Raw genomic sequence first — 12,617 nt, 5'->3', positions numbered from 1 at the left:
ACGCATACTTGGGAGAGTAGTCTAAAACACAAATCTAAGACTCGGGAGAGTAGATTGGAACGCATAGGCAAGAATGGGGATCTTGGAGATAAGCTCTATTTGCTTCACACAGCGTATGCACCCTACAGAGTGGATTTGCATGCGTCCAGGTAGTAGGATAAGGGGTTATGCTGCAACCATGCTAATGCTGTGAGAGCTAGTGAGCTGGTTATGGAGGTCTAGGTAAGCATAGGCTTCTCGATAATATCGCAGATACACCGCATACGTCCTAGAGTTAGGTTCACGTGTGTGTAGCATGATTGCATGGCTTGCATTGACTAAGGTTGCCCTTACGGTCACTCTTAAGGGTTGCAATGAAATCATCTCTGCATTTTATCTATTTTCCCATTCATTTGTTTTATGTCAAGTGTTGTCGTATCTCTACCTCTCATGCATATTCCCATTACGTTGTCTGTTAAATAGGAGTAGGAGTAGGATTAACTTAGTAACCTCCCTTCCATTCTTTTATTTAAACCGTCGCATGCACATTACTGCATACATATAGTTACAAGTCCCTGAGTTCGACCTCAGATTACCCGAGAAACTTACGTTCGCGTTATACTTGGCGTAAGCACAAGAAAACTTGTGACAAGACGCATGTCGTCGCATACATTTGTTGGTGCATATTCATTCCAACGCATGACCATCGACGCATGACTGACAACGCATACCTTAAGAATATGCATCACATACCACATCCAAGAGATTTTAGTTTTTGAGTAATTTGACTTCTAATTTCCCGTCATCAAATTTACACTTGGATTCCGTTAAAAAAACTTGAGTGCTCAATGCAATCTCATCATCGCATATCATCCATAATCCACATCATAAAATCAAGCATCAAGTTGCGAACCCATCCGTTCGCTATCTGGGTTTCACAGAAATCCTTGCAATGATAGCAGATGGCGACGTTGAGGATCCGTTGTCTTATAAGAAGACAATGGAGGATGTTGACCAGGATGAATGGGTCAAGGCCATGGATCTCGAGATGGAGTCGATGTACTTCAACTCAGTATGGGATCTTATAGACCAGCCTGATGGGGTTCGCCCTATAGGTTATAAATGGATATACAAGTGCAAACAGGGTGCTGATGGGAAGGTACAGACCTTCAAGGCTCAACTTGTGGCAAAGGGTTATACCCAGGTAGAGGGAGTCGACTATGAAGAGACTTTCTCGTCTGTTGCCATGTTAAAGTTTATCTGCATCCTCTTGTCCATTGCAACTTATTATAATTATGAGATCTGGAAAATGGATGTCAAGACGGCCTTTCTGAATGGCAATCTTGAGGAGACCATTTACATGGTGCAACCCGAGGGATTCATAGCCCAAGGTCAAGAGCAAAAGGTTTGCAAACTAAATCGGTTCATTTATGGATTGAAACAGGCGTATCGATCTTGGAATATACGATTTGATGTTGTGATCAAGTCGTATGGCTTTGACCAAAACGATGATGAACCTTGTGTTACAAGAAGATCATCAATGCTTCAGTAATCTTCTTAGTGTTATATGTAGACGATATCCTACTCATTGGGAATGATGTAGGTCTACTGACTGCAGTTAAGAACTGGCTAGTGACCCAATTCCAAATGAAAGATTTGGGAGAGGCTTAGTTTGTTCTAGGAATCCAGATCTTTTGAGATCGTAAGAACAAAGTGCTAGCACTGTCTCAAGCATTGTACATTGACAAGTTGTTGCTCAAGTACTCAATGCAGGACTCTCGGAAGGGCCTACTTTTGTTCAGGCATGGAGTCCTTAGACACCTCAAGAGGCTGAGGAGATGAGACGGATCAGTCTAACCCAGGCCATTTTAATGTTGCTGACCCGTTTACAAAGGCTCTCATGGCTACAGTGTTTGAGGGTCACCTACGGAGCATAGGTCTACAAGATCGCCCGCGGCTGAACTAGGGCAAGTGGGAGATTTTATTGTACTAGGCTTTTAAGTACCTAGTTTATTGTTTTAGACTAAATTTGTTTTGTACACCCCACTTCGCTTTAGGACAAGTGGGAGATTGTTGGGGTTGATGCCCTAAAGTCTTGTGTTCTGTAGTTTGTAAATAGTATATACGAACACCTGTGATTGTTAGTATATGATGTTTACTTCACATCTTATTGTTTTGCTCGGTTATTTATTTTATTTTCTTTACCACAAACCAATAAACATAAAATCCCTGGTTATCTATATGTGACTGAAGCATGTATGTGGTGACATACAAGTGGATCATGTCTTGAGTGATAACCAAAATGGTCTATAGTATATGGATAAAGGAGGGAAACCTTATCCTGGTAAAGCTACGGACGCGGCCCGCTTTGTGGAATGGTCATGAGTGTTGCGACTTGTCATAGATGGTTTGATCCTGATCATTCGTGTTAGAGACATGCGAACGGGGGCGTCCTATACAAAGAGTTTGTATAAGATCTGACCACAAAGTTTTAACGTCTCGTTATATAACACCGTTCATGATAGAGACTTCACTTCACTAGGATGACCATAGATAACATGACCTCAATCCTGAGTGAGTTGGAAACTCCTGCCATTGAGGGTGGTCCTTTGATTTGTATGGTTGCGAGTGGCCAGGTCGCCGATTTAAACCTACCATTTTGGGGATTCATCTGATTTGGGAGCTGGGAACTCAACTACACAAGATGGAATTCACTCTTTCCCCGAGGCAGGGGTAAGTAGATAGATGGCTCCCTTAAGGGCTGATTCCGGGGATTGAACGATGTGGTGCCACACACCTTCTCTTTGCCCAAAGGTGTTCACACATAGTTAGACTATGTTGTATTGTTCATTAGAGGAATCAGTGGTACTTAAGGAGTGAGATGTAACTATAGGGGCATAATGGTAATTTTGTCCAGCTGTACTTACGAGCATCTATGAAGGTTCATCGTACTCATAATTGGTTATATCCAATGGACACAGAAATATATCTGTGGTAAGAAGAGTTCAGCTGGTTGGTCTTTAGTAGAATCATTGACAGTTAACGGATGGTGGATCTCGTGGCTAAAGAGTTTAGTCAGCTATTCATGTACCGTTGGAGCTTCGAGCCACAAGTTCATTAGGTCCCCTGGGTAGCTTAGATAAAAGTCGAGAACCAGTATTTTGGTTAATTTGAAATGTTCAAATTGACAAGAGGAAGTTCGATTATATATGATATAATTGGACTGGTTAATTATATATGATATAATTAGCAAATATATGAGATACATTATTTTGGAGGAAATTAGATATAAATATGATTTATATCAAGTAGAAGAGAAAATACTATAGTAGATATGTGATATCAAACTATAGGATATAAATATAATATGATTATATTTATTAATTAGTCAATTGATTAATTATATGATAATTAATCATTTTTCCACATTCGGACGTAGGTAGTGGGCAATGTTGGTTATAGTAACCGATGGGTAAAAAATGAAAAAAGTTTTCATTTTTAATCGTGTAATCGGTAGTCGTTCAATCACCCAAAAGAATTCGTGAAGCGTGCGTTGGTGATTCAAAATGATCGATTGAGAGCCTATGCGATAGGGTTCTCCGTCTAAACGATCGTATACCTCGCGCCTAAACGATCGCACACTGTCGCCTAGACGATCGGATAACTTCTCTAAACGATCGTATAGTGTGCTGATTTAGCTAAACGATCGTATACCTTTTCCTAAACAATCGTTCAGAAAATCCTACACGATCATGTAGCTTCTCTGTGCGATAAACACTTCTGCTATACGATAGCATCGTTTCTCTCCCACTTGCTTATCGCCTACACGACTCGTTATTCCTCCGTCCTCTACCAAATTCACCAAAGCCTACCCTTTGGGTTTTCACTCCGAGAATACTCGGGGCTCATTAGTGGTGGTGTCATCCCCATTGCGGTATTCGTGTTCGCGTTGATCGTGCTGTTGCAGCCGACATATCTGTCGGGTGTTGGTAGATCTGTCGGAGGGTTTCCGCTGCATTGGGTTCAAAAGTGCGAAGAGAGTCTTTAACTGGTATGAACCCTTTCCCTATTATTGTTTTGTGTTATGAGCATGCCGATGATTAATTTTATGTGCATAACTGTATGTATTGAATGTATATCTATTGTGTTTCATTCACTGTGAAATCGGAGTGATCTGAACACGTTCATGGAACTCTCGGTATGAGATCCTTCACAAACTAGTAGTGAATGCTTTGAACTCGGATGCCAGATTACTATACATCATGTAACTATGCATAGGGTATTTAGTACATGAATGAGTGTCTTTCCTCAGAGCTATAGGAAGATCAAGTGATGCATCACGTTCTTTCAACTCTCCAGGCTCTTCACCATGATCGACAATTTTTGTATCAAAAACTTCCATAGTATCCTCTACATCATCATTAGCAAGAATCATTTCATTCTCTACAGTTTCCCCTTCTGTCACTCTTTTAGTATTACTGCTTCCTTCTCCCTTGTCTTACCTGCCTTCATCAGTCTCCATACATACATCAACATCATTTATATACGTACCTGGACCTGATGGTGGGTCTGACTCATGCACTGGAGCTGACAGTTCTGGTTCGACAGGTGACACTGTTTCCTTCCTGAAATTCTTCCTATAATAAGTTTTCCAAGGTACTTAGTTGTTAGGAAGGACCAGACTGTTATGCTCAGAACTAGGTTTAGACAAGGTTTGAATGGAAGCTGACTCTAAGGGAATAGCATAAGATGACCAGTTATTCTCTTCATTCATGTTCTCCCCCTAAAGATGACTAACAGGGAAAAATGACTGATCCTCAAAGAAGGTGACATCCATGGAGACATAGTACTTACGAGATAACGGGTGATAGCACTTATATCCATGTTGATGAAGTGGATATCCAACAAATACACACTTCTGAGTACGAGTAAATTTTATGCGGTTTGGACCATGGGAATGAACAAAGGCAACACAACCAAAAACCCGAAAAGAAACATCGGAGATTAACCGAGTGATTGGTAAGGACTCTTTAAACAGTTCTAAAGAAGTATGAAAATGAAGAATACGAGAGGGCATCCGATTAATGAGATGGGCAGCAGTGAGAACTGCATCCCCTCATAGGTATGATGGAAGAGTGGCAAATAACATAAGAGACCGGGCTACTTTAACCAGATGACGATTTTTCCGTTCAGCAACTCCATTTTGTTGCGGAGTGTAAGCACATGAGCTCTGGTGGACAATACACTTAGAAACAAGAAAATCCCTGAAGGAAGCATTGAAGAATTCCCGTCTATTATCACTTCGTAAAATTCCAATATTTGTTTTGAACTGAGTTTCAACAGTTGTATAAAATTGTTGGAAAATAGATGACACCTCAAATTTGTCAGTGAGGAGGAAGACCCAGGTAAGGTGGGTGTGATCGTCTATAAATGTGACAAACCACCGTTTTCCAGTGGAAGTGGTAACGGGCAAGGGGCCCCATACATCACTATGAACAAGGTAAAAAGGACTGAGGGTTTGTAAGGCTGGGACCGGAACGAAACACGACTTTGCTTGGCACGAATACACATATCACAATTTAAAGAAGAAGTATTAACATTGCGAAATAAGTGCAGAAACAAATACTTCATATATTAAAATTTTGGATGTCCTAAACAAAAATGCCACGACATAAAATCATTTTCAGAAACAAAAAAATTTAACGACATAAACCCAATTTGATGATTATCTCTAGAGGAAGCTTCTTCAGAAAGGACGTAGAGTCCCCTATCATGCCAGACAATGTCAATCGTCATCCCTGATTTCAGATCCTAGAACAAAACGGAATCCGGTGAGAAAATTGCCTTACACTTCAAATCCCTTGTAATTTTACTAATAGACAATAGATTATAAGTGATTTAAGGCACATGTAAAGTATCATACAAAATTAAACCATCAAATTAGGAGATATGGCCTTTCCCTATAACAGGGGCAAAAGACTCGTCTGCAATGCGAATACGCTCATTTCCAGCACTTGGGTTATATAACATAAACAATTCTGAAGAACTCGTAAGATGATCTGTGGCCCTTGAGTCCATAATCCATGATTTTTTACCATTTGAAAGGAAATTACTTGACTGTGCAATAGCACTCACCCCAACTGTACTCAAGTTGTTCTTACTATCAATGGAAGACTGTTTCTGAGCCTGTTCATCTGTTAAGTCACTTACCAGGGCACCGGTATTAGATTTGTCATGAGACTGTCGTCGCCTGCTATTTGGAGGTTTCCCATGCAATTTTCGACATTGGTCTTTTGTGTGCCAGAGCTTCTTACAATGTTCACACACAGGTGGGGATTTTTTATCGCCATTAGCACTCGATGAATTTGCGACGAAGGCGGCTGCATCAGTTGTAGGAATGGGATTATTCATGGCACACACCGATCCTCTTCCAGCCATATTTCAGAACAGACTTCTCTGAGTGAAGGAGTCGGGCGTTGGCCCAATATCCGACTACGGACACCATCAAATTTAGGATTTAATCCAGCCAAGAATATATAAACATGGTCTGCCTGTTCGATTTTCAAGTATTGGGCCCCATCTTGTGCACAGTTCCAAACAATCTCTCGACACAGGTCCATCTCTTGCCACAACATTGATAGTTTGTTAAAATAAGAAGTAACATCCATGGATCCTTGTTTACATTCATGGACCTATTTGTGGAGTGTATATAAACGAGAGGCATTCTGTCTTTTTTAATATAAATCTTGTGATGCCTCCCAGATATCCTTGGCAATTGCAGCATATAGTAGTGGTCTTCTTATTTGAGTTTCCATACTATTCACCAAAACAGAACATAACAACGAGTCTTCTTCTTTCCAGAGTCGTTCTTATGGATCACCTAGGGTTGGCTTTGGAATTTCACCTGTCAAGTACCCAAATTTGTGACGCCCTTCCAAGGCCATTCAGATTGATTGGTACCAAGAGAAATAATTCTGGCCATTTAATTTTCCCCCTACCAGAAATCCTGCAGAATTGCCCATTGAACCAGATAAATAAGAAACATTTGGCAAAACAGGGAACGAGTTTACCAGATTCTCTGAATAAACTGGTTGAATCGGTTGGAGATTTGTACCAAACATCGTATCCAAATCTGAAATATATTGTTGTAGATAAGCCAACCATTGTCTCACATCGTCTGGGTAATGGACCGAACTACAAGCCGCTAGAAACGGGGCCACCACTGTCGACTGAAAAGATGTCGCCGGCTAGAAGGTGGTCGCCGGCTGAGAGGTCGCCGGCATATGTGAAGATCCCAGCAGGCTGGACTGCTCAAGATGGCCGCCGTCTAGTCGTTGGTCGAACATACTTAGGGCAAAAAATGAATGAACCGGATCTACAAAAGCTGTCGTAACCGGATCTACACTGGTCTTGTTCGGCGCTACTCCTTGCAGAACGAACGAACCCGTCGTGGAAGAGCAGGCTGGCACGAAACCAACCGGCGCGAAAGTCTGCAAAAGTCTAGAGGGCTGTGACGGCGCGGGATTTATCTATCCTTGGTTTGCCTAGGTTCAGTGCGGACGTACCCGATCACGACCGGATCTATCTGACTTTCGTGGGTTCGGTTGGATTCTGCATGGAGAAACTCGATCGACACTTCTGTCGGGTGTGGTGGTTCCTACTGACGGTGGCTCTCCATCGACTGCAACACGACGGCAGAAAGTAACTCCGATAGGGCTGCTTGAAAGCACTCCTTCACAGCCGCTCGAATAGCAGTTTTCATGTCAAAACTCGAAGATCCATCAGCAGAAGATGACTGTGGTTGGTTCTCTTCTATAATGGCTAGGGTTTTGTCCCCAAGCTCTGATACCATGTTAAAAATAAAAGTTGGGAAGAGAAAAACAACACAGTTACGTGGAAACCTTAGTACAGGAAGAAAAAACCACGATATAGAGACTTTTTCTTATTCTTTTTAATCTGATACACTGAATACATAGGGACACACTGTATAAATAGACAGTGGAAAACCCTAGGGGTCTACACAATTACATAAACACCCCTAGGTTAATAATCCTATTTTCACCAGATCCCCAAATCAGACATGTGTTCTTCATAAGAGAGGTCTGATCCTCATGTGATAGATGTTGAAGAAATTGGCACAAAAGGAAGAGAGACAATCTTGAAGGAAATAAACTTTTATTTAAGAAAGAACAAAGTTGGACACTCTTGAGAGATTACTCTTTTACTCTCCTATGCTCACTCACTTTTCTTTGCTAACTTTCTAACTTTTGCTTGGCTCATATATGGGGTCACACCTTCTATTTATAAGCATGAGATTCCTGAAACCCAAGTAAAAGGAATTTCTAGGCTATTCTTGGATCCTACAAACATTCTAGATATTTAGATTATCCTTATCTAAAGGAATTCTAGAATTCCTTGGAGTCTAAAGAAACTCTAGGATATTTCTAGATTTTTTCTTTAAGATATATGTTTATATATTTCAACCTAATTCTAGAAAAGTCTATTATTATGCATACTTCAATAGAAGCTTCTAGAATAATTAGTGTTGCTTCTATGTCAACAATAGAGATGGAATGAGATGGGCCTCGAAGAAACTTCATGACGCTTTGAGACTGACTTGTGTGTGTAATCATGTGTACAGATTTTCAAGAATCAGAAGACTTTTTCTTGGCCAAAACAAGCAGCATTCTTTATTCAAGTGTGTTCTTGCATTATAAGAAGAATGACAGCTAGAAATATGCTCTACCAATTTGTTTTTTATTGTTTTTATGACTCATTATTATCAGTAATGCCAATTAGCAAATGGGTTTTGATTCTCATTTCTTGCATCCTTCAATTTCTCATTAGTTTAGCACTCATATCAGAGGGTTACCAGTTTCTACACTGCAAAAATGTATATTGTTGCTAAGAGTTGGTCCTAAACTTACTGCATTGTAGCAAAGTAACACAAACATCATCTTCTCACCAAGTTACATAGCTAAAACTAAATGTTCACATCGGTTTCGACAACCGAAAACAATAGGTTGTAACCAAGACCAAGACCGTAGCCAGAAAAGAAAAAACACAGGAAAAGAAATAAAAGAAGCTTCCCCTACTTAGAGAGATGACTTTAGTTAGATTTGCAAGTTAAATACAAGTAGGATTTATGATAAAGAATACAAAATGAAAAGGAAAAACCAAGGAAAAGGAAAGTCTTCAAGTTGCAGATTCAAGACTTCCATCAAATAAAAAATATCCCAACTTTCAGCAGCTAGAGAATCATCAGAAGCATCATTAACACTGCAAGAGAAATGAACATTGTTCTGCCACCATCTGGAAAAGGCCATCTTCCACCTGCATTACAAAATGAAACTCTTTTTACAGTGTGTTCTTGCCAACAACTCAAACAAGAAAATCCATTAATTAAAAACACAAACTCTGAACTCACCTGCACTTGTTGAAACATTGAAGTAAAACTGATGATCATGATACCACATAAAGCAATTGAATCCATAAACTTCCCAATCTTTCTTACTCCCAATGGTTGTCCTGAAGGCATCCAATTGAGAGTTGAGGCACTGAGCACAATCACTCCCACTGATATCTCTAGTACACTGAGCCATCCCATATCTCTTCCCTCTCAACCCAGCATCCAACACATCAGTTTGAAACATCAAATTTTGATTAGGGGCAGAGGAAGCCAATCCACTCATTAAAGACAAACCATTTGAAACCAAAGATGGGTCATCATAATTAGTGTCATTAAAAATAGCCACAGAAGTTTGACCCAAAACACCAATGAAGTTATCAGTGGAATACCTAAGAAAACACCATGTAAACCAAATTATAACATCTTTGCTCTCAGGACACTCCGAAAGGGCAAAAGCAGAGGAGTTTCTTATACAACTACCACAGTTGATTGCAGAAATGTCACCTCTGCATTGTACAAGACCAAAGATTTGGTTCGAACTCTCTCCAATGGAAGTGCTGTAAAAACCTCTGAAAAGAGGCCCATTTTCAGCCAGATGGTCCAAAAGATTCTTCAGATTGGCCTTGAAATCGTTCTCAGCTGTAAAGTTATCAGATTTAGAACACTGTTGGCCACAATTCATGTTCATATCAGCACAGCAAACGAAAGAACCAAATATTATTAACAGTAAAGTTGCAGATATATACAAGATTGACATGAATTTGAATGCTTCCATTTCATTCGGATGGTATTTTCCTCTCAAGCTTGAACTTGATATGGAGTTGAAGTTTTAGCACCTGGTTAAGATTTAAGAACACTCATTAAAAAAAAAAAAAAAAAAAAGGTCAGCCTTTTTTTTTTCTATTAGTTGTTTTTTGTGCACAAAAGTCAACTTCATTTCTATGATTGCTGAATGGATAATTAAATTAAAAGCAACTTTGCTAAAAGTCAACTCCAATTTCATCCTAATTTGGCAAATGATAGTGGCCTTTACATATTTTCAGGAGGCAAGATCAGTAAACTCAAGTGCCTAAGATTGACATTTCATTGTTCATGGATGAGAAAGGAAAAGTGTTTTCATGAAACTATAGGTTTGGCATAGCATAAGAGGTGAATCACAGGTTACAAACCTCCAACCTCTTGGTCAATAATATTTATTTTAAATCAGTTGAGTTACTCTATAAGATCAAAATTTTTTATTATATGCCAAGACGTTTCTATCTTATCGATATTTCCATCGACGTTTTCGAGATCTCTAGACATCCCCTCATATCCATATTTAAAACTTAGTTCCCACTAAACTTGTATACAACATGGAAAAAAGTCAACTTTACAGGAGCTTTAATTCTTAGCTTAGAATTACCTATGCCTGAAATGCAGAAAATTAAGTTGGTTATGCTTTAATCCATATAATAATGGCAAAGCAATAAGATTAGATGAGGGTAAAATAAAGGTAATGATGAGCTTAATTACAGATTGATCTGAGATGGATAAGATTTATTATATCCATGGAAAAGAAGTTGATAGGGACAAGGCAATTATATTTTGCTGTATTACTCTTTTTGCTTTTTCCAGGAGAAAGATAATGAATGGTATTTAAAATAATTAGGATTAATTAAACCAAGTGATCTTTGGATTGCTTGTACTGTCATGTTACTGTTTTAAATCGATATGTACGAAAATCATATTATTGGATTCATGATTTCTAAATGGATTCCTAGCCCACAGAATCAAACCCTTTTTTTTTTTTCTGTAATTCTTTTTTTAAAAAAACAAAAACAAATAAACAAATAAACAATGTCAAAGAGTGTTGAACTTTTCAATTGAGCTCAACATATTCTTGGGTCAATTTCAAATGGATAGAGTGGGCTATTATATTCCACTTCATATATAATATATAATCCTATATTATATATAATCCATTTACCTCTTATCAATTTGAATATTTCAAATCAACACTAAGAACTGATCCTCACTGAATCTATTGAGATACCAAGGGGGGCTTATGGATCTGTAGTTTGAAGCTCTAATGGTACGTGAATAACTTATTAAACTCTTTAGTCACGGGATCCACCATCCATTAACTGCCAGGTACTCTATTAAAGATCGGCAGCTGAACTCTCCTTACCACAGATATATTATGTGTCCATCTTAAACAATCAGTAGTGCGACAACCCTTCACAGATCACTCGTAAGTACAGCTCGGCCAATAACCATTATGCCTTGTAGTTACATCTAACTCCTTAAGTACCATTAATCTCTCTAATGAACATAAGTCATAGTCTTACTATGACTAAGTCCTCTCTTCCAAAGAGAAGTTGTGGCCACTATGTTCAAGCCTTAGAATCAGCCCTTAAGGGGGCAATATCTCTACTTATTCCTACATCGGGAAAGGAGTGAATTCCATCTTGTGGATTGAGTTTCTAACTCCCAGATCAGATAAGTCCCCAAAAAGGTAGGCATGTTAAATTAGCAATCTGGTCGCTCTCACCCATACTAATCAAAGGACCACCCTCAAAGGTAGGAGTTCCAAAACAATCAAGATTGAGGACGTGTCACCTATGGTCGTTTAGGTGAGATGTAAGTCTCTAGTATCAATGGCGTTATATACAGAGTCTAGTCATCTCATGGTCTAGTTTCATACAAAATCTTTGTATAGGATACCTCCGCTCGCACGTCTCCACATGAATGGTCAGGATCTACAATCTGTAGTGATTTACAACACTTACAAATCTCTACAAAGCAGGTCGTATCCGTAGTGTCACTAGGATCAGATACCCAACCTTAATCCTTATACTACAGACCTATTTAGGTTATCACTTAAGGCATGATCCACTTGTACATCACATATACATACTTAAGTTCACATAAGATAACCAAGGAGCTTTGTTTATTGGATATGAGTAAAAGCCAGAATGAAATAATATTTATTTTATTCATCAAACAATGTGTATCATTACAAACAACGAGACTCCGAGAGAATTAGGACACTAATCCCAACACCTTATAGATCAATTTAAAACAATTTAATCTTTTATGCCAATCAATTTAATCGTATTAAACCGATTTTAAAAGATTAATCTAGGTTACTAATCTCATTAGAACCAATTGAACTTAGATCTATCTCAATTCAATTTAAAAACCTTTTAAAAAACATAAGTTCACCCTAGGTCCGCATGCAGCTCTTTCT

The 12,617-nt window shown here is 38.9% G+C and overlaps 1 protein-coding gene across 1 annotated transcript; it reads right to left on the bottom strand.

Moving 5' to 3' along the window:
* Window positions 1–8,921: 8,921 nt before the first annotated feature.
* LOC120082438 (antimicrobial ginkbilobin-2-like protein) lies at window positions 8,922–10,196 on the bottom strand. The gene is made up of 2 exons (XM_039037605.2): window positions 9,407–10,196; window positions 8,922–9,312 (listed from the first exon to the last, which is right to left on the bottom strand). Exons 1-2 carry the CDS (start codon window positions 10,161–10,163, stop codon window positions 9,230–9,232), a joined length of 840 nt encoding a protein of 279 aa, XP_038893533.1. The 5' UTR covers window positions 10,164–10,196; the 3' UTR covers window positions 8,922–9,229.
* Between the last annotated feature and the right edge of the window lie 2,421 nt (window positions 10,197–12,617).

The sequence above is a fragment of the Benincasa hispida genome, chromosome 8, assembly GCF_027475165.1.
Source record: "Benincasa hispida cultivar pf3 chromosome 8, pf3_genome.v1.1, whole genome shotgun sequence".
Taxonomy (NCBI): Eukaryota; Viridiplantae; Streptophyta; class Magnoliopsida; order Cucurbitales; family Cucurbitaceae; genus Benincasa; species Benincasa hispida.
Note: the sequence above shows the minus strand (reverse complement) of the source record. Positions and strands in the feature narration are given on the sequence as shown.